Source organism: Polypterus senegalus, chromosome 7, assembly GCF_016835505.1.
Source record: "Polypterus senegalus isolate Bchr_013 chromosome 7, ASM1683550v1, whole genome shotgun sequence".
Classification (NCBI taxonomy): domain Eukaryota; kingdom Metazoa; phylum Chordata; class Cladistia; order Polypteriformes; family Polypteridae; genus Polypterus; species Polypterus senegalus.
In genome coordinates, this window is record NC_053160.1 from 26,925,660 (window position 1) to 26,951,899 (window position 26,240).

Below are 26,240 nucleotides of genomic sequence, written 5' to 3' on the forward strand. Positions count from 1 at the left end.
GAACAAAAAGTATATGTAGGGAAAAAATCAGTTCAGTTTTTATATTAAATATCTGGGTAAAGAGGCTCGCTGTTATTTGTAGACAGCCTGTCGTACCACCATTTATGAATAAAATTAGTAACTGTCAGCTGTATCCAAGTGCGTGATCGTGTACTCGTGTCGCAGTACGTTCCTTTCTCGTGCTTAACTCGTTTTGAAATGAATCGACCATTATGTGACTATTTTATATATATGTACTTACTAACATATACTCATATGTTTAGATATATGTTATACATGGTTATATATCTATAATTATAATTTAATTAAAATGATCTACTTTTTGTCTTCCTTAGTTCCTTAACATCTTTTTTGGGGGGTCGCTCGAATCGGTGGCTGCCCCTAACTGTGGTATTGGGAAGCTGGCAACTCTGTATTCACTACACTAATAGCAAAGAAATGGTACATTTATTACACTAGCATGGCCTTGCCCTCCACTTGGCGTGGATTCCTGCCTTGACCTCGATGCTGCCGGGACTGCCAACAACTTCCTTAGAACTTATGAAAAAGATATATCGATGGACATCAACTGGCGACAAATAAGAAAATATAATTTTACGGACAACAATCAATTAGCGACCCTCAACAGATGGTCCCTGCCTAGATAACAAAGCGATGTACACTTTTACATACTAACACGGCCCTGCACTCCATCCAGTACTTGTTGTACCCGACGCTACCGTGATTGCCACCGACTCCCCAAGCCCAGGAATTTATAAACCGGGCAGACTGATGGCTCGTTAATCTGACGACAAAGAAATGTATCACATTTTACAGGCAACAATGGATTAGCGCACGCCTAATACTGTTTTCCTGCCTCGTTCCCGACGCTGCTTAGTTCTTTGAAACGCTTAAGTGAATTGCAGGAGTTCAATTAATATTTGGCTTGATTGCTTTTACTTTATATTTTTTATGTACAGTATTCCTGGCACAGATAGGCGCACTTTTAAAGTAAATGATGTACAAAAACCGTGTCGCAGCTCAGTGGCGAACTACTAGAAAGTTAAACGGTAACATCAAAGCTGAATCTCCTATCACAGCCTTCACCTAGAATACGAGGGTTAACCTTCGACGACCACCCTAAAAGGCGGAGGCTCCGAGCGGCCCTGATCCACACCACCTGCCAGGCCGCGCACTCACCCCGACTCCGCTCGGTGGGCGGGCGTGCGTGCGTGTCGGATCGCATTTCTTGGACGTTCGCGCCTGCTCACGTGGCCCGCACTTGCGGTTTTAGACGTTGTGGTCATGTCACGGATTGCCAGCAGCTATGTGCGCTCCCAGTTGCGGGGAATAAGTGCTCGCGTTTGGTACTACGGCCTCCCCAGGTGTCTTTTTCGGAGCTTCAGCGCGTCTGTCCCGGAAAACTCCACGGGGCAAAGGTGAGTGTCTGCAAGAGCAAGTCCGTGGAATGTGCATGTACGTCCGAGTGCTCCCGTTCAAATGTGGATATTGACCAAATGGTGTGTTTTCCTTGTGCCGCGTTGGACAGCCGCCCGGTCAGTTCCCCTTTTCCTTCCTGTAACCCAGTGCTGCCAGGATAGGCAGCGGCCCCCCGCGACCCCAAGAACGTGATGCAATTTGTTTGTCATTCAGTTTAGCTACAGGCAAAGCGATTTAGTACACACAGGAATACAGATTAACGGCTGATGCAGCTCGTATAAAACACACTTCACTTCAGTATATGGCGCCATGTTAAAACGAGTTGACAAAGTAACGGTAAACTTAAACGTACGATCTTAAAAATAAACGCGAAAGAGTGGCTTTTTAATGTGATGCCATACGGGAGCCATTACTGATTTCCAAAACAACCATCAACATAATATTTCCAGAATGAACCTTTATGATCCCTAACAGGTTCCATAGATAACCATTAATGGAAATTGGTGCATTGGCGATCCTAAATAGTCCCTGGTGTGTGTTTAGTGTGTGTGTGTGCCCTGCGGTGGGCTGGCACCCTGCCCGGGATTTATTCCTGCCTTGCGCCCTGTGTTGGCTGGGATTGGCTCCAGCAGACCTGTGTTAGGATATAGTGGGTTGGATAATGGATGGATGTATAGATGGAAATAATACATTTGGGAAATACCAATACCATTAATGGATTTTTCATTTTGCAAAGAGTTTTGCTGCATACATAACACAGCTCAGCTCAGTTCTGTTTCTTTTTGAGCTGTCCGTATCCTGCTAGGTTTCCTACTCTACATTAAATATTTTTGTTTTGTCCACGTTAGGAAACCTTTTCAAAGCCCAAAGTACCCTTCCAGGATTGAAATGGTTCTTTGTCAAGCAGTGGTTCTACAAGGAACCACACAGCCCGATAAAATGCCATTTTAGAACCATTACAAAAGTTTACAAAATGAAACTCATAAATATCATGTTAAATTGTGGAGCTCTTTTTATTTGCATTCATGAGCACCAAAATATAATTAGAATGTTTCCGTCATGTCATATCTAAGTATAAAATTAAAAAAGACATTTAATTGACATTTAACTTATTACACAGTTTGTTCATGTACAGTATTCATTATCAACAACAACAACATTTATTTATATAGCACATATTCATACAAAAAATGTAGCTCAAAGTGCTTTACAAAATGAATAGAAAAATAGAAGACACAATAAAAAATAAACATAAGTCAACATTAATTAACTTAATCTGGCATACCACAGGTGCCAGTTCAGTGAAGGTTTACCTGAAGTACTACATTTTAATTTACCATACTGCACTTATGATCCACTCAACCCTAGAAAACTGTTAAAAATGACAACCAATATGCAGTAGCTTTCTGGAGATGGGTCAGATCTCCACTCACACTTTTATAACAGAAAAGTCAAGGATGTTATGTATTTATTTTTAATGGCTCAGCTGTAAATTATCAGAGCCTTGTTGTGTTTACCTGTTTTCATTTTTAGTTGATATCAGGTCAGTCTAATTTATTTGACTCTTTGATCAATTTTACAACTTTTGGAAATTGCCCTCGAAATAGTAAAAAATGTGGTAGTGTAAAAAAAAAAAAACCAAAATCAGTCTTGCTGAAGGTGATGTGGACTAGGTAATAGTGTAAATTAATATTTAACAGTACATGATATTTGAAATGTGAAACCACAAATGCCAAAAACACAAATCACAATAATTCAAGTTAACATGAAAACATTTAGTCATTCTAATATTGTAAAGATACTGTATATACAAAGAAAACAGTATATCTTCATTGACGGGCAGCACAGTGGCGCAGGGGTAACGCTGTAGCCTCACAGTAAGGAGATCAGGTTTTGCTTCCCGGGTCCTTCCTGAGTGGAGTTTGCATGTTCTCCCTGTGTCTGCATGGGTTTCCTCCCACAGTCCAAAGTCATGCACGTTAGGTGAACTGGTGACACTAAATTGGCCCTCTTGGGTGTGTGTTTTTTCACCCTGTGATGGACTTGTGCCCTGTCCATGGTTCGTTCCTGCCTTGTGCCCTAAACAAGCTGGGATAGGCTTAATCCTGCAGTTTAAAAAAAGGCACAACATGATATTCTTTGACTTCTCTAGTTTTTGTCATTTAGTAGTTTTTTGTTCGAAAACTTTGTTTGGTGGGCCAGTAAATCTTCATAGTGACATCCCAACGTCCCTGGTATCTTTTTTTTCCATGTCCTGGATATCCTGATGGAATATTTCACCTGCTCTTTAATCACTGCTCTAAATGTTCAGGGAGAAATTCCAAACTGTGAATCCAAAAAGTGAACTTTGAGACTCGTATTGCAACCCAATTCTTTAAATGAAACTAATTATAGTTTTCAAAATTTCTTTATAATCTGGATCTTTATTGTGGGCGGCAGGGTGGCGTAGTGGTAGCGCTGCTGCCTCGCAGTTAGGAGACCCGGGTTCGCTTCCTGGGTCTTCCCTGCGTGGAGTTTGCATGTTCTCCCCGTGTCTGCGTGGGTTTCCTCCGGGCGCTCCGGTTTCCTCCCACAATCTAAAGACATGCGGGTTAGGTGGATTGGTGATTCTAAATTGGCCCTGGTGTGGGTGTGTTTGTGTGTGTCCTGCGGTGGGTTGGCACCCTGCCCAGGATTGGTTTCTGCCCTGTGTTGGCTGGGATTGGCTCCAGCAGACCCCCGTGACCCTGTAATTGGATTCAGCGGGTTAGAAAATGGATGGATGGATGGATCTTTATTGTTACCTAAAAATTAGAAAATACTTATTTGAATGAGCCATCTGTTCCAGGTTGTTCATTGCACCATCAAATTCTGCGTCAGAAATCAGTTTTCTGTATCAGGTCTGGAAAAAATGCCCTCTTTTAATTTAGCCTCAGACAGACTTGGGAACTTTCAGCAGAAATGCATAACAGTCTATCCATCCATCCGTTATCCTACCCGCTATATCCTAACTACAGGGTCACAGGGGTCTGCTGGAGTCAATCCCCAGCCAATACAGGGCGCAAGGCAAGAAACAAATCCTGGGCAGGGCGTGCATAACAGTCTCCATCTTTTAATAGGAATTTCGCCAACTGCTTCATTAAACCAAACTTAATAAGAAGCGGTGGTAACAGCACTTTATCTGGATCCACCAAGCTAGGAGGTCTGATGACGTTTTTGGCACCAACTTTGAGTTTTTTTGTATGGGGGCATTCCTTTAGAACGCAGTGTCAATTCTTGGTTCTGTTGTCCCACTCGGAGGTCTGGTTACGTCTCTAATGGCTTCATATGCTGCTGTCTGCTGCTATGGCTCATCACTTTTTTTCAGTACCAGCTACATTCTGAACTTATCGAATGAAATAACTGTTTTGCATTAATCTTTGATTTTAATATTAGAGAATGTTACATTCAAGAAAATTACTATTAAAACTACATAATGCAATTTAATTACAGTGCAAAAACAGTAAGAAAAGCTAATTGATAGCTAAAAAATATTTTCATGAAAATATTTTATGATGGTGAAAAATTATTTTCATTTTTGAGTTCAGCCCTCAAAAATATATAAAAATCACATTAAATAATCCAAACAATGTTTTCAGTGTATACCTATGTTATTTTTAAGAGCATACAGTATCTCAACAGATAAGTGTCAGACAGGCTGAGTACAGTAAATGGAACAGAGAGGTCTTGACCTCAAGCTAGTGGGTTTGCAGTGTAACCTTTTACACGCTGATTCCCCACTGACAAGGTGAACCAGGCCAAATCCCATGACTGCTTGTTTCAATTATGTTTTTTTCTGAAAGTTCCCACTCTGTAATCGGAAGCCCTTTCCAGATCCTAGAACCTTTACAGTTAAGTATTATTGATGTCAACGTAACTGATTGGCTTCAACTAGGGCTGTGCGATATGACCAAAATCTTATATCCCGATATTTCATTTCATATCCCGATATCACGATATAGTACATTTTCTTTGTATTCAGTGAATAGTTTATATAATCACCACTCCTTTTTTATTCATTTAAATTAAAAAATCAAAAATGAGAAGTACTCAACTTGTAATTATTTCTGTTCTTTTATTTAGAACATTTGAGCAAATGTTTGACTTAGAATGTAAACATAAAATGTTAATGTATCAAATATAAAACACTTTTCAAAAACAAATTACTAAAGGCCCAATATAAAATACTGCTATATAAAATGCCTGACATAAACAAAATGTGAACTGTAGCAGCAATAACTCTCACAACATATATTAAATATAAAAGGATCAAAGCACTAACAACTAAACTATATAAGGCCAATAAACCCTTTAAACAAAATAAATACAAGTCTAATATTAACTGTCAAAACCAAATGTAAACATTGTACTTCAAACTGTAGCAGCAATAAGGCTTACGACAAAAATATATTAAATATATAATATTAAATATAATATTTTTTAGGCTACATTCTAGTAAAATGTTAAATTGCACATCGTAGTGTGGCAAATCTCCGTTAATGAGTTACAGCTGATCGCTCCGTGCGTGGGACTGGACGGTGCTAACGTGTTGATGCCATCCAGCCCCAAGCACGGGGCGATCCGCGGTAACTCGTTAACGGAGATTTGCCGTGTTAATGCAGTTGTGGCGTAAACGTAATTTTAACAAGATTAACGCTGACAGCAAACGCTGCATGGAAAATTATGCCTTAAGCAAATTGTTTTGGTAGCAATTAATCTTCCAAGCTTTTAACATGCTCGTTTAAATAGTACCTTTACAACTGTAATATCCTACGTGGCCTGCCTCTCAGTTGTAAACTCTCTGCATGCTCGCTCACGTGCTTTTTGCGGAGGTGGTAGAAGAGGTTTGTCGTGTTGGAGTCTGTGGTAGCGATCGGTTTGCAGCATAATTTGCACAGTACCGTTTTCTGGTCCGTGTCAGACTCTTCAAATCCAAACCATCTCCATACTACAGAGGTAGCCCCTCGTTTAGGAACAAGGTCCTTCTGTGTGGAGCTACCTGGTGTTGCCTCGTCTTCATCAGCCATGCTAGTGTGTCTGCATCCACGTGGTGGCCATCAAAACAATGAAAAAAATATTGCCGTAAACCGTTTATTTTGCGACACCACGAAACAAACGATAGCGTAATGTGCAGCGATAGACGTTTTCATATTGTCATCTGATATATATCGTTATATCGAACAGCCCTAGCTTCAACCCACCCTTTGGCGTCACGAACAGGCCAGGCCAAAATATGGAGACAGTGTCAACTTTTAAATACTCAACTTAATTTTAAATTCACTTTTTATTTGAGAAATGCTCAGCACTTAATAATTACATAGAAAAATGTGCCGAAATAAAGTATAAGCACTTATCCGTGTTCAGTACAACCTGGAAATTTGATCTTTATCCAAAAAAATCTTACAGAACATCATTGAAGAAACATGAAAATAAATGGGAATTGTGTGCAGAGTAATATAGTCCAGAGGAAAAACACACAGAAAATAGTATAAAGAATAAAGTAAATGAAAAATAGGTATATCATTAATCTCCTCTAGTGGCATCCTGCGCATAGATTGTTTCTGCCTTCCACCTCATGCTTGCTGGGATAGGCTCCAGCTTCCCTACGACCCTGCCCTTCCTAAAAGGGTTTGTAGAGAAAAGCCAAGCAAAATGACACCTTTTATTGGCTAACTAAAAAGATTACAATATGCAAGCTTTCGAGGCAACTCGGGCCCCTTCTTCAGGCAAGATGTAAAAGGGTTTGGAAAAATGGAGAGATGAATGAATAATCTCCTCTGTTCTGACTGTGTGGGTAAGTACTGTATGCAAACATCCTTTGTTTATATTTCATGTAATTAGGGCACGTCACATTACACGCTTTTTACTACACTTTGCAGTCTCAAACATAATTTGCATCATCTTAGTGAGTCACAAGCAGTCACATTGTGCTCCTGTGAGTGATAGTCATGTAGTCTGACATCTTTGACAACTTAATCCGACTTGTCTGTGATTCACTAAAACAAAGTTGTATGTTTGGGCTCGTGAGTATGTGAGAGCACACAACAAATGATTACTCACCTGGAAATACAAAAAAACATGTAATACAGCTATGAGGAATAAGGAATGCGCATGTTTTGGACCTCATAAACATAAAGCTTGTCTGTCAATGGAATGGTAAAGATTAAAAAAAAAGTGCCAATGATCGTGGTTGAACTCATTGAACCTGTAAAGCACTCGTATATCACCAACTCTGTCAGGCAGCACATTATTGGCTGTGAGAAAAAGGGATGAACTCGCAGTACTTTGGAACTGTGAAATTGTGCTTGAAAGTTACCATGGGGTTATGTCATGCCATGTAACTTCAGCATTGAAACTAGACACCCTCAGGCAATGAGATCGCCAGCTTCAGTCATCAAGTTTGACATCCTCTCTGACTAGAAATCTTGAGTTTTTTTTGTTTGTAATGGAAATACCCCTGGAGCCAAGCCGTCACTTTGGTTCTGGTTACTGGTGTACAATCAAAAGTAACAAACAACACGAAGAAGCATAGATGCATGAAATACATGACTACCTTATATAGTCATGTCGGGTCTTGAAACCCGAAAAATCGATCATAAAATCAGACCCCGACTTAGATGCCTGTTCAAAAATCTCTTCCAATCTCACATCAGTTTTTCAGATGCATCAAATTTTGTTGCAGCACCGCAATTACCAATTTCTTTCGCTACTTCAACGATGTTTAATTTAAAACCAGCTTCACATTTTCTTCTGATTGAACACTTCATCGTAGATAAGGGCTGCTCTTACGATAAAGGTGTATGAGGGTGTGAGATACAAAAAACACAAATCAGTGCAAACGTCGTTTTGGAATAGTTCAGGTATTACCGTGTGGTCACGTAGGCACAATACACAGAAAATAAAGGCAGTGTGCTCCGAGGTTACTCTCTCAGGTGGGCATTAGCATATCATAATCTCTTGGACCAATAGCGTGAGTTTTCCGCATTCGACTTATACAACCGAAATTATAAAATACCAGAAATTATATGTTAAAATCAAGCTCCGACTTATCTGCGGGAGAGCTTATATGCGAGTATATATGCTAAATAGTATGATAGAGAGAACCTTCATGTGTCAACACAATGTTATGTGATATTTTAGGTGAATAGGATTGGCAAGCTTGTTAAGTTGAATGACTTGTTTTTACCAAAATAGTTCATATATTCTAAACAAATCTGTTTGACTTACTTGAACCCATAAAGTGAGCCACTTGTTTTAAAAGTTTAGTTTCCTAGCAGGATGTTCAAGTGTTAGTTAGTCAGGAGATTTTTCCAAACATCAACACAAAGTCATTATTCTTAAATCCACTTAATCCTATTCATAATCCAGACCCCCTGTGACCCTATTTCTGCTGCTTCAGGTACAAAATAGGAATATGTCCTGGTTGAGTTACTGGTCCATAACATGACCTGCACATGTACACACCTACTTTTACACTCTCGTCAGGTCAACACATAAGTCACCAGTTAACAAAACTTGCATGTTTAAAAAAAAAAAAAAAAAATCCAAGTCACTTAATATCCAATCGTGTATTATATATTGTACTAGCCGACGCCTGCTGTAGCACATGGTGGTGTAAGAATAGGAACAGAAAATGGTGAGAAAGGAATTCAGAAATCAAGACGAAAGAAATACTTCTTTCTTCTTCTTTCTTTCTGGTTCTTATTTTTGAATTATTGTGAAGAGTAAACAGCATGTGGGTATGAGGAAGGCCGCGTTTCTGATATTCAATTATGTAAATATAAGCGATAACAACCCCAAAATGATGTTGTTATAGAATGTCTCTAAGTAATTCCTGCAGCTTAATCCAAAAGACTCGTACTACAATATCAGGTCTGTGCTCCGGTCTTTGGGTATCCAACAGTGCATGTAGAATTTCCAGCCAAGCAGGATTACATATGAAAGTGATAAATAAATCAGGCTTTCCGAATTAACGTACAATGGCCATGGCATCCTGATAGTTTTGTTGCATGTATCTTGGACTTCCTGGAAATGTGGACGGTAATATGATCATTTTGCCTACAAGTACGTTGTTATTTTCAGCCTTTGCTTGCAGTGCGTCTGATAGTCCTTTGTATTGTTCCACACGCAGATCTTGTTGATGTAATCTGAGATAGTTGAGATGCGCGCCCTCTGTTTTAACATACGCATCTACGACGTACTGTTGGAATAGTTTGAGGCTGGAGTGCAAAATACTAAATGTATTCCTCATTGATAATCTGTACACGTAAAATTGGCATTGAGTAAGCCTGATTCGGTTGGTGGTTCTTTTATCGGGAACATGTTGTAAATCTTTGTGCCAGCCAATGTCTCCGTAAGGGAATAAATGTGGGTAAACCATAGGATCGCAATTTATATTGAGCGTGGAAATCTGTTTACAGGAGTTGCCTCTGGGATAGATGCAAATGTCCCTTTCTTCTCCAACGAAAATTGCTGCAGCATCGGTGTGACATGTTGGGGCATTGTATCATCGTAAATCCTGCCCAGGGTTTTCCTTGAAAACCATTCTTACAGATGTTGTTGGATTGGACTGAGAGATTTCATGGATGTGTTTGTATGATTTAGCAAAGGGGTTGATGGTTCTGAGCATGGAATCTAGCTGGTGAATTAAATTTTCACTGCAATCAGAGTTTGCTTTATTTTGTAAGCATACTTCATAGCTTGCGATGTGTTAAAAACATACAGCTATCCATATCCTGGAGAAGTAGAATTGTTAGCGTATAATGGAGAGATTTGGTGATAAATTTGCCTGTGTATTTTAAAACAGTATGGTCAGTGGCCAGGAGGTTGAGTCATCTGTGCACTCATAGAAGCAAATGCTAATCGAGAAATGCCGTTTCAGCTGCGTGTGGGCGTGGCCGGTTTTGAAGAGGGGCTGCAGGCAGTGTGGGGAAGGGTTTGGAAGAGGACGAATAGGAATCGATAAATCCCATGTCGGTTGCGTGTGGGCAGGACCGCTTTTGAAGTGGAAGCAAGACGAACCAGAAGAGAAATATATATAAGGGATTGTTTAATTGTATGTACTTTATTATGTTTAACAACAACTTCAACAAAGGCATTTATTTATAGAGCACATTATCATACAAAAGATGTAGCTCAAAATGCTTTACAATATGAAAAAAGAAAAGTTTATGAAAATAAAAACAAGGTTAGGCAATACTAAATAACAAAGACTGAAATAAGGTCCAATGGCCAGGAGGACAGAAAAAACAAAAAATAAAAAAACTCCACAGTGCTGGAGAAATAAAAAAAAAAAAAAATCTGCAGGGGTTCCAAGGCCATGTGACCACCTAGTCCCCACTGGACATTCTTCCTAACATAAATTATCTAAATCAGACCTCATGATTTTCAGGCTTCACGTGAAAGTGTATGGATATGACAGCAAAAGAAATTCCTAGCAAGTAAGTTTTAAAGTTCAAGTTTGAATATTCAAACATAATAGGGAATAATATACATAATATTTTCAAACCTGCTTAATTCAGTTTAGGGTAACAGGGGCCAGAACTAATCCCCATAACGCAGAGTAGAAGGCAGGAAATGGCAGTTGGCTGCCATCAATGAGGTAAATCAAGCATTTTAGCTGAATAGAAGGTCAGTAGTTATAGTTAAGCTTTATGGATTTGTGGGAATGATAACACAGTTTAATTTTTCATTCCATTGTCACGTAGTAAAGAATGTTAATAAAAACCAAGCCTTACAAAAAAACACCCTACCTGGCTCACAGGCTCTGGTGTTCTACTGCTCTACCTGTACTAGCCATAACCGTGCAGTAAAAGCTAAAAAGCAGATGCACTGCGGACAAGTTGCAGTAGAGTGGTAATGTATGCAACATAACTGTTAACCTTTGTCTTAGATGACTGTGGTAGATATTTCTGAAAGTGTTCAGTGCCATTATTGTTTAGGTTTGCTGTTAGTAGATATAGTGTATTCTGTATTAAGTGCAGTGATCATGCAAGGTGTTATCAAAAGATCTGGAACATTAAGACAAATGCCAGTAAGATCATAAGACCAAACACATTTTATTTTTCCCACATAATCATGAATTCAGTAATGCAATTTTAATATTAATACTAGGGAGCTTTGCCACCTGCTCGCTTCGCTCGCCAAACCCCCCTGGCCAGCTCTATGTGCCATTGTGAAGGGAAGGGCTGAACGCACCCGAAGAAGATGTGGTCACTCCTCCAAAACCCCTCTTAAACGGTGATACAATGGGAAACATACAGTTTTTTTTTTTCTCCTCTTTGCTCGATCAGCTGCTGGCTTGCTGCTGCTGCTGTCGTGTCGCGTGATCTACATCTTGTGCGTCGCTTCAAACATTTAAAAGCCTGTACAGCAGCAGTCCTTTTGTCTCCCTCCCTTGTCTCTCTTCTCCCCCAGACATCCTCTGCTCCTGTTGGGGGCCCCCCTTCCTTTGGCGTGCCCCAATGAAGAGGAAGGTTTTAAGTGAGAGATGGAACTGTCTCCTCCGACTACACACGGAGCTCAATTCACTCCTGAAAGAGACTTATGTTTGTTTGAAGTGTTTGAATAACGTTTCTGTCTCTAAAATCTCCTGTGTATATGTGCATCTTTGTGACCCAAGCGTGACAGTGTATGTGGATTTCACTTTCACAAAACAAATCTTTTAATTCTCATGGATATGCCTCTTCATTAGGAAGAAACACTATTTGATCTCTTTTCGCTGTTCCGTTACTTCACCGAGTAATAATTTCCTTTTGTTTGCACTAATGCGATCTTTACTATCATTTTTTTGAGACTTTCGAATTTTCGTACTTCCATTATCTCTATCCTGCTCTGCATGTGTATCGCACCAACATTTTTGAATTCTTTATGATGTTCTACTTTGTCATCGACTCTTTGTCTTTTAATTCTGGTCGTGGGCTTAGTTAAATCTCTTGGCACAAAGTCTCGTCTCGTGGGATGTGAAAGTGTCGTTCTGAGAAAGTCACGTCTTGTCTCTCTGAACAGGTCTCGTCTCGTCCCAAGATTTTTTTATATAATAGAGAGAAAGCTTTTCTGCGTTACACATTGTAACAAAGGCGCTATATAGGCGCCTGACCCGACACAGATGGACATGAAGTTTTATTTATCCTCACCTGTGGGCGAACGTCTTCCCCGTGACCCACAGGCAATACACAGTCCAAAAGCACCAAACCAACACAGCAACAGTTTTCTCCCTTTTACCACCACTCCTCCTCAAGCGTAGTCCTCCTCCTCCCGACCCTGGCTCCTCAAGTGGTGGCGGCTGGCCCTTTTTATAGCCCACCCGGAAGCGTTCCAGGTGCTTGACCACCTGGTCCTTATTGCACTTCCAGGTGGGGCTGAAGATTCGTTCAGCCGGGCTGCGGATGCCATGCAACTCCCCCTAGCGGCCATCCGAGCCCCCAACCAGGCTGTGAAGGACTCCATCTCCCATGGAGCCATGTGACAGGCTGGGGGTCTACCACAACATGTATAAAGTTTTGTCTTGCTTTTGCAACCACTTTCTTGTCCAATAGCTTTTGCAGTCTGTTCTTAATGAGTGGGGCTGTTGTCATAAAATACAACTACCCTACACTAAGTTGCAAAGAAGGTCAAAATAATGCTGGTCAGTTATGAGGGTTTCTGAGTACTTTTGAGTTTTGTGATCAATATGGAGAACACCTCATTAAAATATGTGCATGTTATCTCACCGACACTGGCTTGAAAATTGAATTCCTTTAATTTTGAACATTTCGGTCACAGTGAAGAGTTCAAGTTTTATTCTCAGTTATGAAACACTTCTTAAATGACCCCCACACCAGACTCATTAGAACATTAGAAACTCATTTAATAAGAACAAGCTATTCTGCCCAAAAAACCTCGCTAATCCTCTCCACCTAATTCCTGTAAGAAAACATCAAGTTCAGTTTTGAATGTCCCTAGAAGCCTACGGTCTACCACACTGCTTATTCAGTAACTTATTCCATGTGTCTGTAGTTCTGTGTGATGAAAAACCTACTAACATTTGTGTAAAATTTACCCTTAACAAGTCTCTGACTGTGCAGTGTCCTATTCAAATAAGATCCAACATCCCTTCCCTGGAACAAGAAATTGGAATTAATATGAAGTCAGCACTCCTAGATACGGGCATCCTAAAGGTCAGCAGAGGTTCAACATACCTAACTAATTAAGGTCAACTTTATTATAAGTCGGTCATATTCTAAAGATGTTTTTGAATGGTTCCTCGTAAGGTGAAAATGTATTTTCCCATTTGAAGAAAAATTGATCAGAATTTTCCCACTGTGTAATGATGCATTTGGTTTAGAACTCATCCATCTAAATAAGACCAGGCAATATGCTAGCAATGGATTGTAAGCTACCACAATGACTTTGGGCGTCATTCAGAAAGAGCAGTTGGGTGGTTAGAGGGTATTATAAATCCACAACTGGAACAGTTTTGATTAATCTTGCATCATGTTTCACAGCAGAAAAAACCACCATCCTGCAAAGAGATGGAAGGACAAGGCAGAAACCGTGATCATCGGTGGAGGATGCGTGGGCGTTAGTGTGGCATATCATCTGGCCAAGTCTGGCATGAAGGACGTAGTCCTGTTGGAGAAGTCAGAACTTACTGCTGGCTCAACATGGCATGCTGTATGTTGTTGGTATCATTTTATATATAACTGTCTATGTGCTGCTTATGGCATATAATAGCATATGTAAAATAAGTGTTTTTTCCTAAAAGAAAAACTTCTGCATGAATAACAAGTACAATATGCAGTACATTTTTCCATTAGTCATGTAATCGTGTAATAAAATCATTCATCCAGAAACTATAATTTATACAAAGCAAAAATATGGTGCAGAATATTATTTGTTTATGCAACACAAATTATTAATAATGAAGGTAGAGGGATGGTGATCCGGTGTCTTGGAGTACCATCCACAAATCCAATGTAAAGCATCTGTAAGCAATTTGTTGCATTTTAAAAGTAATATCTAAGTTGTTCAATGGTGACCTTATTAAGGTCTTATTAGTGAAGGTTTAAAAGCAAGGAAAAACTGCCAAGACTTCAATGGAAATATGAAATGCTTTTGTGATTTGTCTACTTCAGACAAGTGTTTCAAGTGTTCCTTTTAAGCACAATAGGGGTTTGTTCAGAGTGATTTTATTAAGGCCAATGTATTAAATATGATAACAGATTGCATTTTTTAATTTTTTAATGTGGGAGACTTTCACTTTTTGTTTCTTTACACTCAGGCTGGATTAACAGCATATTATCATCCTGGAATAAATCTGAAGAAAGTCCACTACTACAGTATTAAACTCTATGAATCGCTGGAGCAGGAGACTGGCCAGGTTAGCTATATGGTTATGACAATCAAAGGGGGCTTTTCTGATGCTTACTATCCATTCATGACTTTCAATTTGCGATATTAAGATATATTTTCAGCACATTATTACAGTTATTTATGTGTTTCAGGATTACATTTGGTGTCTTCTCCTGACAAACCTTACACTGTGATATAATTATTATACACTAGCCAACCCGCGGTGTACCATACGCCGCATAATCAGGCCAGAGTTTTAATGATTTTTAAGCACAGGGAGAAAATTAACATTTGAAAAATCGGTAATGTAATAAATCAGCAAGAAAAGCAACATTATAACAATGCACGGAATGAACCAACACAGTAAAACAGTTTGCTATGGTGCACGCGGTTGTTGGTCGTAACCGAAAACTCGGTTTTTAAAGACTGCTTACTTCATTGTGTTTTAACCTCAATTGTAAAGGATTGTTTTGAGGATCCCATGGGATACCCCTCGCAAACTGTTTAACACGATGCATATGGCGTTTCTCACCTCCGCGAAAAACATGCCTCTATGAACAGTCAACGTGGCTCAGAGGTGCCAGGAGTTGGTGGGCGTGGCTTCTTCTGCATGCGCCACAGGTGTCTTACTTGTCGGCGGCTCAGTGAGTCCACGCCCCTTCCGGCATGCTTTCCATGGTTGTCTTGCCTTAGTGAATTATATATATAGATATTTACTTTCTTCAATATCTTTTATAAATGATGAGAGCTGTACACTCCACCATACTAATTGGCTATTTATTCCATATGTCTGTAGTTATTTGCATTTAAAAAACTGAATCTTCAACAGAGTCGTGATCATTTATGTATTAAAAAGAGCACTAGCCCCAGCACTGATCCCAAGGGATACCACTTTTAACATCACCTAATTCTACGTCCTATGTTTGAGCCAATTTTGTACCCACCTACAGACCATGCCCTACATTACCACTTCTTTTAATTTGAATGCCAACTTCTAGTTTGAGAGGGTTCTTTTAGTTTTGGGGTGAAAAGGTATCTAAGACAATATTAGAAAGTTAGAGAAACACAGTTTAATTTCATATAATAAGTCTTTGTTCTGAGGTAACTGTAAGGAAACAAAGATGAGCCAAAGGAAATTAGGATTTATTAGGCATTCTTAGACCCAAAGACAGCGTTTGGAGCAGCAAATACTGTAAAGTCATGATGATAATAAGATGCTGTTATGGATATGTAAGTGGTAGTTGGAATTGAAGGTGAAGGTATAAAGATGAATGTGGAAAATGCTAGGGATGCTCCAATCAAGTTTTTCTTAAGGGCTAATAATGATCACTAATTTAATTTTACTGAATTGTCTGATTCTGAATCTGGTACAGATTTCTTTATCCTTTTAAGATTTTTAACCAGAGACGTAGAAGTCTTATGTTCTATAATAAAGTGTTTACAGTTAAAATAAACTGCAAACCATGGGTGTTACCAATTCATTTTTTATTAAGAAAATAAAGTTCTGTAGGCTTATTTTTCAGTTATCATGAAAAATACAGAAATAAAGAAAAAACTACTAACGCCTACTATTTTTAAATAATAAAACATGCAAACAAAACATTTATCAGTGATACAAGCGCAAATGGCATAAAAAAAAGCAAAATGCTGGTTAGAATTGCAAGCCACAATTCTAATAATATAAAATATTCATAAGATGTTTGCGAAGAAGATACAAGGGTAACATTTTTAACACATTTATTTGACATTTAAATTGACAGATTCGGCTATTAACCAAAAAAACCTTTTGTTCACTAAGCAGGAAGAGCACTTTTGTTCTTTTCTGTGTTAACTTTCTAATGCTTATGAGCTGTCATGCTAAAAACCACCTCATTCACTGGCCACATTCACACAAGAAGTGTCCATTTTAGTTAAAGACAAAATGTAAAGCCCTAAATTCATTTAAACAGCTTCTCTCTTAATTTCTGAGTCTTTGTTGGCAAGGCCTATTTTATCAACACTCCATCTTCAGCCTGACAATATGTATGTCTGCCGTTCCTCTCCATGCACAGGGCAACTCCTCAGATTCCCTTTTCTCAGTTTATTGAAGCACTTTTATGGAAGACCTGGCACATGACTGTGCGCTAGAAGTGTTGGGAAGGAACTCTGCTTAGTTCATGGCATTCACATGGTTTTATATACAATATATTTATGTTTATTTACAAATCAGCAGCAATAGAGTTGCTTTAGAGTAAGTAGGAAAGTCTGCTTAGGTGATGTATTAAATGAATAGAAATATGTAGACTCGGTGGTTGTAGCAAACATGAGCTGTTAATGGATGGCATTCCAGGAGCAGATACCCATTCAGGCTTCTAATGAGGCTCTTCTGGCATTTAAAATGAAGCACTGTGAGATGCTTGAGGAGCAGCCATTGGAGGCAGAAGGGCTTTAACAGAGTGACGACAGCCCCATCCATACAAGATGAGACAGGTGAAGTAGTGCTCCTTTGCATCATTAGTCTATCTCTAGGTTACCAGGAGTATTGAGAGAAGATCAGCAGTACTGAGACTTTGACAGCAGCTATACTGAAAATGTATATTAGGAAGGTGGTTTTGAAGTGGAGTGAAAGAATTACTGGGTGAAGAGGCACACCATGATAGGGGTGAAGGGCATTAGGCGAAACAAAAATATGAATGGCGCCTGCTAGTTGATACATTATTGTATTCTTAATCTGTTGTTTGTATTATGTTATTCTAACTAGTCTGTGGGAGACTTTATTGTGCACATATAGCAACAACCTGCAGCTTGAATCCCAAACAATGGTCATGATAACAGAAACTGGAGAATGGGCATTTGAGGGGCACGCAGCTGAGTCGTGATAATAATATTTTAAAGTAGGTTTCCTTTGAAATGACTAAATATCACAATAGGTTAAAGTCACAAATCTAGTTCAATAATTGATAGATTTATATATTGTAATCTATATCTTGTCTTTTCTATTTTTTATTGCTCTAATGATAATAAATGATGGGCACATTACTATCATTCATTTTGATTAGAATATATGAACACATTAGAACAATAGTGATTAAAAAAAAAAAAAAACATTCCATTCAGCCCCAGGAGCTTGTTCATCCCAAATCTCAGGATTCTCCAAAATAACATCAAGTCATGATATTCTTGGGACCTTTCATTTATAATGAAAATAACAAGTCATCTTTTTTCTTTTCCTTTAGGCTGTTGGTTTCCATCAGCCAGGCAGTATTCGTATTGCTTCTACACCATCAAGAGTGGATGAACTAAAATACCAGATGACGCGTACTCACTGGCATCCAACGCCTCAGTTTCTTATTACTCCTGAAAAAGTCCAGGAACTTTTTCCACTTCTTAATATGGACAAGGTAATTGTGCACTTTTGTAATAATGCAGCACTTTTAATAAAAAATGTCACTGTTTGTAAATATATTTCAATTGTGTCTTTCCACTTTTAAATCAATAAGTACTGGACTCATATCTGCAGGAGATCTAGCTTTTCAGTGAATTTTGGGTTTCCTATTTAGTTGCTTTGGGACTACAGTACACCCCCAAAATTCACGGGGGTTACGTTCCTAGAGCACTCGCGAATTGTGAAAAAACCTCGACTTTTGGATGTGGTTAAAAAATGCCTTTTAAATGCCTATTTTTATAGGTTAAACCCTAAATACAGTATGCCCCCAAAGTACTTTAATTTCATTGCAAACTCAGCTTAATACATTAATACATTTCTTAAAAAATTACCTTAATACATTACCTAAAAACAGAATGTAAAGGTAAACCCGTCTACTGTACAGTACTGTACTGCTATGTCTCCTGCAGTGCTAGAATGTAAAATACTGATGTTACCGCTATATATACTGTAATTCATGCAAACGCGTTTTCTTTGGTATGCGCTGTCATTTTCTTTGTTATAAGTAGAGTACATACATAATAATTTCATTTAATTAAAATACAGTAAAATGCACGGGTACTCACCAATGATGAATGATATTGATGATGATGATGATGAAGTAGCTGTGCAATACAATGCAGAGGATTTAAAACTCCTCAGGTGGCGCCTCTTCTTCAAGCACTTCAGGTGGAGTCGTATCTTTGGACAGTCTTCTTCTGGTGGGGTTTCATGCTGGCTTTTCTGTATAGGTTTCAGGAACATTGTGATAAAAAGTTACTACATTGTCTCCTGTAGCGACCTGCCAGTACAGTTTCCGTGCTTTCTCATGGATGATGTTACCGTCCAAGGGGATGTTCTTCTTCCTACAGTCGGTGATCCACAATGCCAAGGCAGATTCCATCCTGACGATATTTTTATTCCTTACGGTCATTACTTTACTTCCAGTTCACTGCTTCGTTCTTCTTTATGTAGCGTGTGGTGCTTTCATTAATGCCATAGTGGTGCGTTACTGCAGCATAACTTTTTAGTTCCCGGAGCAAATCCAGTAGTTCAGCCTTTTCCTGGATTGTTTTAAACTTCTTCTGGTGCTCGGCGAGATCTTGTGCATTTAAGAATAACAAAATGAATACAATAACAAAAAGGAAAACACGAGGACACTCGGCTGGAGTCACATAATAGGGCAGCAATCAATCAGCAGCAAGGAGAAATGAATAACACTCTCGGATTGGCTACTTTCACCATCCCAAACCGCGTTTCCCTCAGCGGTTGCTTCCTGTTCACTCTACAGCACAGTATTGCCACGAAAAAAGCCATAAAAAATTGCGGAGGATATTTGTGCTTTCCACTAACAATTACTAGTTAGGTTCTAAGGAAACCTCCGCAACTTTGCGGAGGTCTACTGTAGTCTGTTATGAACAAAAAAGGGATCTCACTTACAGCATTCACAGCCTTTTAGTGACGAAATATGTCTCATACAGTACATAAGCATTGCTTAAAGGATGATAAGAAACTTTTAGTATGTCACAAAACAAAGAACCTATTGTGGGGTCCAGTGATGAACAGCTTTCTGAGGAAAATCCAAAAACAACTGCCACATAGCAGGCAGGATTGAATGTTCATATTTAATACTCTAATACCAATCACTTGAAACCAAGATTCAGGAAGAAGCAAATGACAAATTATGTACCTTTACTCTTAGCCTGGCACTGTCAAAAGAAATCTTCTGATGTAGACTCTTGCTTTGTTTTTCGGCTTTGAATGCTGGCTATTGTTTTGATTAAAAGGAATTTGTGATGAAATTTCTTTTCAGAAATCTTGTTTTTATAGATATTGTTGTTCTACAGAAAACCTAATGTACATGTATTGTGCCAATTATTTAATTTCTAAATAACAAAGTATCAAACAATATCCCCTCCTTAACCAAGAAAGCAAAGCAGCACCTCCTCTTTCTGCACTAGCTGAAGGGGACAAGCCTTTAACACCACATGCTTACCACATTCTGCAGGAGTATAATTGACAGTATCCTGACCAGTTGCATCACTGTTTGGTCTGGGAAATGTGTGTCTAATCTGAAGTCCATACAGCGGATTGTGTGCACTGTGGAGACCATCAGTGGGGCTTCTCCCTCTTCCATCAAGGGAATGTTCATAAAGAGCAGCATCCATCAGACCTCTATTGTAGAGGATCCCTGTCACCCGTCACACAATCTCTTTTCCCTGCTTCTGTCTGGTAGAAGGTATCAGAATCTGCAGAGTAACACTGCCAGACTGTACAATAGCGTCTTCTCATAGGTATTCAGGTTGGTGAACACAGTGTCCCTCCTCTCCTTGCATATGCACTCTTATCATAGGCTCAGGTCTAATTACTGTTCTGCATTTATGTGTGCTGCTTGTCCATTGTACAACTCTTATCATCATTGATTGCTGTTTGTCAGTATAATGTGTGTTTGTTCAGGTCTGGTTCCTTTTTCAACATTCTGTTATGTAAAATTATCTTTGTATTGTTATATTGTCATATTTGTTGTCTAAATATTATCTTGTGCCCCTGGGAAGTATAATTTCATGCTACTGTATTATGTACCAAGTTATGATTATAGAGGGTATGACAATAAAGCCCACTTGACTTGAATATTATGGCTGTATATAAAACGCATTACTCCTAGTCATGTTCAGTCTAGTCTTTTGCCTCCTACTTTAGGTCAAGCATTATTCCCAGTATATCTGCTGTGCTCCTATAAAAATTCTGTCTGTTTGGACCACTTGGTCAGTCTGAAATGATCATTACAAAAGAATTCTTCTGTTTTTTTTCTTTTTTTATTTAAATACTATGGAGAAGGCCTGGTTCAAAATTGAAATGGTACTGTTCTCCCAGAATTGGTTGAGATCTTCAGTCCTGGGATAAATATTGTTGCTTTTGTTAGCTTAGTACATTAAATAATACTTGACAGAGTGTGAGCATGGCATTCCTTGATTTATATCATAAAAGCTTTTTTATGTTTGTTTCTTTTATTTTATCGATTTAATTAAAATCAAATTTTACAATCAAAATCATACAAGCAACTCAGGTTTAACAAAACTAGGCTCGAAACACATCAATCCCCACCCATTTCCCACACCTCTAGTTTTCTTTGCATGGCTGGAATGGAATATTTGGCCAGTCCAGTCTCTGTGCAGCCGAAACTAATCCTTGCTTAATACTTGGGTCTCCTGTAAAAATTCTATTTTAGCATTTAGACCTGTTAGGTGAGAGAATACTTTCTTTCTTTTTAATTCATGATTCAAACCTTTAACATTCCAGCTCACAAATTTAACTGTTCCATCATGGAGACATTGCTTCTGAACTTTTGTTGTCATTTTGTAGTCTTAACAGATTAGAGATAGCTTGCTCTCTTTCTCCCCCCCTACTCCCCCCAATTTGCCTTCCCACGTGTGGCTGGACCATACTTCACAAAGTCCCAATCCTCTGACATACCTAGAGACAGAGCACGTCCAAAACAAAACAAGTCCCCCAGCAGCGGTGTATAAGGATTAAAGTAAAGGTATCTATTGACAATACAGTCCAAATACTATAAACATAAAATATAATCTTAAACAGTCATGAGAGAGTAATCCCAGGGCATAATGTTAAACAGTAGCCCTGAATAAGCATAGTAAGCCCTAATACAATACAATACAATACATATATATATATATATATATATATATATATATATATATATATATATATATTGTGGTACGAGTCCCGGACACAGACAGGCGGACATCATTTTGTCACCCAACACACGTTTATTTACAATAAAGAGTGCACAACCCAGTGCCACAGCATAAATCACCCCAAAGTCCAGGCCTCTTTCCTTAGTGCCTCTCTTCACCGCCTCCACTCCTCTGCTCCAAGACTCTTGTCCACTTCCACCCGACTCCAGCCATCAAATGGAGGGAGGCAGCCCCTTATATACATGCCTGGATGGACTCCAGGTGCTTCCCGACATTCCTCCGCTGACACTCCCCTGTGTGACGGAAGTGCCGGCTGTGCACCCTGAAGCACTCCAGGTGTCCCCAGTCCTCTTTCCTCCAGCACTTCCGGATGTGGCGAAGTGCTGAGGTCCAGGGTTCCAAAGGCACCAGGGCGTCCCCTGGCGGTGACCAAAGCAACCAGGGCAGTCGCCCCCTCGTGGTCTGGAGGAGCCTTAAGCCCTCCTCCAGTCCTCCTGCGCGTCCCGGCTGGACAGCAGCCCCAGCCACTCTCCACAATATATGTGCATATACTTGTAATTAAAGCATAAACAAAAAGTGGCTGAGAAGGGAAAAGGATGTATAATTATGCTACCAATATCATTGCAAGGGATCAAATGGATAAAAGCTTTTTTTAATATAGCCTTTTATTTTCCTTTTTAATTGCTTCTGTGCATTCATGGAGGATGATAATGTTGTGGATGAACCCCTAAACCTTGTTTTAGAGTTGGCTTTAATGTGATTCAGGGTCACCCATCCTAAATTTACAATTAATACTCCTTGTACACTTTAAAACACATTTCTCAAATGTTTATGTAGATTTTGATTTTTTATTTTAATGTTTCATTCTAGCAGCTTAATAAAGGCTATCTTAAAGGATAATGGCAAAAGCTGGATACAGTGTGGCATAAACTAAAATTGATAACACTATCTTTTGTGACTAATTAATTGCCATGTCATATTTCCATTTTTGATATTATTTTTGCATCTGTAAAAAGTCCATTTCTTGAGAGATTTCTGATTCTTTAGTCTATTTCATTATATTCTTTTCTTCCAATTTTTGGGGGCATTTTTTAAAAGTTTTATAGAATTTATATGTGCACTATTTTTTAAATGTGATAAACTGGTATGGTATCACACAGGAGCTGCATAAAAAGAGAAGAGCAGACTATTTCTTCTTAAGATACTTCTTTCCTTTAATGTGGTTGGTGACATCCTTTACACATTCTACAAGTCTGTTATAGCCAGTGCTACTTTCTATACTGTAGTATGCTGGGCTCACCAAATCAACAAGCTGGTTAAAAAGTCGGGCTCAGTTTTGATATTCACTCTAGACTCACTGGAGATAGTAGTGGAGGAGAGAATGAATACAGAACTGATGGCCATTATGAACAATGCTGCATATCGTCTCCCTGACTCGCTCACACTGAGTACTTTCAACCAATGAATCATTCAGCACAAGAAATGCTACTGGACCTCTTTCATACCCACGGCATTATGATTTTATAATGCCTCACTGTGACCTCTCCTTTATCTTTAGCCAAGTCCAAGGTTTTTTTTTTTTTGTAATTCTTATATGTTTTTCAGGAAGACTCTTGTTGTGTTTTTTTTATTTTTTTATTTGTTTTTATCATAATAATTCATGAGCTTCTGCAAAAAGCTAAACATTCACCTTGGGACAAATCTATCTATCTATCTATCTATCTATCTATCTATCTATCTATCTATCTATCTATCTATCTATCTATCTATCTATCTATCTATCTATCTATCTATCTATCTATCTATCTATCTATCTATCTATCTATCTATCTATCTATCATATAGTGCCTTATCTATCTATCTACCTTTATCTAAGTATAAATACATATTGCTTAAAAGATTTAATTTTTAAAGAATTAAGCCCATAAATGTGTTAATACAGTATATATTGTTAGTATACAGTTTTATTACTGTATATTTAATATGCAAACATAACTTGCAATTGTAATTAGAAAATGTCTTTATTTTGAAAGGTGCTAGCTGGCCTGTATAACCCAGGAGACGGCCATATTGATCCCTACTCTCTAACTATGGCTTTAGCAGCAGGAGCGCGAATGTATGGGGCAGAAATCTATTATCCTGCACCTGTAACTGGTCTAAGGCCAACTCAAGATGGAAAATGGGACGTAGAAACATCGCAAGGGACAATAAGAGCTAACCGCATTGTTAATGCTACAGGTGGGAAGTTTTAAATTTTAACAATACAATGAGATGTTGTATGTTTATTTACTTAAGTATGAGTATTATGCACTACATGAAACTCTTGGTTGCCATTGTAGTATAACATCTTTGTGTTGTGGAGATTTGCACGTTCTCTGCATGTTTGCTTGGGTTTTCTCCAGGTACTGCTATTTTCCTTTAACAGTCACAATGATGTGCAAGTTAGATTATTTGATTTCCAAATTGGTCCTCCATATAAATAAGTGGGCCCTGTGACGGACTAATTCTGGGTTGTTTCTTGCTTTGCATCCAGTGCTACTTGAATAGCCCCCAGCACCTCAGCTTTTTGAGAATTTTATGCTATGTGACGCTTTATTCTAGTACTGGAAAAACAATTCTGAATTTTTGTAAACATTCTCTTAAAGAATTTTTGGAAGTCGATTTATTTTCTTGGTTTTATTTTTAACCATCTGTTTTTTTTGTGTTGTCGGTAAACTGAGTGGATATAAGAAAAGTTTTTGAAAATTACATTCTTGATATTGGTAAATATTCGTTAATGAAACCATCTGTTATCTAATCTTTTTAATTTTAGTGAAATGTAGAAGGAGTCAGTAAATTTACCCTATATAAAATCTGTAAGTGTGAGCTCCTTTAACATGATACTAACTGCTTTACTAAAGTGTAATTATTCATATTATTGAAATACCAAATTAAGGAAATTGAGGAAACCAGAAGATCTGTATTTACATCCAAAATTACTTTCTTAAAACTGCTTAATCCATTCCAAGGTGCTGGGAGATGGAGCCAATCCAGCAAACAGTAGATATAAGCAGGGAACATCCTGGGCAGGATCCTGGTCCATCTCAGCGCTTACAAATGCAAACAAACACACTAAATATGAGGTTTGCATGTATTCATGTGTTTTCCTCCAGTTGCTCCGGTTTTCATTTCACATCCCCAAAGTCGTGCTGATTAGGTTAACTAAAGATTCTTAATTGGCCTTTTGTCAGTGGGAGGATAAATTTGGACCTTGTGAGGGATTGGTGCCAGCCCAGGTATATTTCTTATCATGTGCCAAGTGATGCCAGGGACGATTATGGTCAACTCAACTCAGGATTAGATTAGAGGGGTTTGAGAATGTTATGATTAAATAGAATTTACAATATATTTTATTTCAGAAATCATGTAATCCAAAGCAGTGTTTGTTGTTCAGATTAAATACTAATATACACCCATCAGCCATAACATTAAAACCACCTGCCTAATATTATGTAGGTCCCGGTCATGACACTAAAATACCTCTTTCCCATTAAGGCATGGACTCCACAAGACCTCTAAAGGTCTTCTGTGGTACCTGGCACCAAGGTGTTAGCAGCAGATTCTTTAAGTCCTGTGAGTTGCAAGGTGGGACTTTTATGGCTTGGACTTGTTTTTCCAGCACATCCCAGATATGCTTGGTCTGACTGAGATCTCAGGAATTTGGAAGCCAAGTCAACATCTTGAACTCTTTGTCATGTTCCTCAAACCTGTCCTGAGCAATTTTTGCAGTGTGGTAGAGTGTGTTATCCTTTTGAAAGAGGCCACTGCCACCAGGAAGTACCGTTACCATGGAGGTGTGTACATGGTCTATAACAATCTTTAGATAGGTGGTATGTGTCAAAGTAGGATCCACATGAATGCTAGCACCCAAGTTTTCCCAGAATAACGTTCCAAAGAGCATCTCACTGCCTCAGACAGCTTGCTTTCTTCCCATCGTGCATCTTGCTGCTGTCTCTTCCCCATGTAAATGATTCAGATGCAACATCCACATGATCTAAAGAAAATGTGATTCATCAGAACATGCTGCCTTCTTCCATTGTTCCATGGTCCAGTTCTGATACTCACATGCCCACTGCAGGCACTTTTGGCATTGGACAGGGGTCAGCATTGTTACTCTGAATGTTCTGTGTCTTCGTAGCCCCATATGCAGCAAACTGCAATGCACTGTGTATTCTGACACCTTTCTCTCATGATCAGCATTACATTTTTCAGGAGTTTGTGCTACAGTAGCTCTTCTGTGGGATCAGACCAGACAGGCTGGCCTTCACTCCTCACTCACTCACATCAATGAGCCTTGGGCACCCATAACCCTA

The 26,240-nt window shown here is 38.8% G+C and overlaps 1 protein-coding gene across 2 annotated transcripts in view; it reads left to right on the forward strand.

Moving 5' to 3' along the window:
• Positions 1-1,139: 1,139 nt before the first annotated feature.
• Positions 1,140-26,240, forward strand: part of dmgdh (dimethylglycine dehydrogenase) — a 108,878-nt gene continuing 83,777 nt past the window's right edge. The window contains exons 1-5 of one of the 2 annotated variants that reach the window (XM_039758383.1): positions 1,140-1,418; positions 13,926-14,091; positions 14,699-14,797; positions 17,985-18,149; positions 23,922-24,126. In XM_039758383.1, coding sequence (XP_039614317.1) covers positions 1,285-1,418; positions 13,926-14,091; positions 14,699-14,797; positions 17,985-18,149; positions 23,922-24,126 — 769 coding nt within the window. In that variant the 5' untranslated portion in view covers positions 1,140-1,284. Of the gene's footprint in view, positions 1,419-13,922; positions 14,092-14,698; positions 14,798-17,984; positions 18,150-23,921; positions 24,127-26,240 lie in introns of both variants that reach the window. The other variant, XM_039758382.1, reaches the window with a different exon arrangement.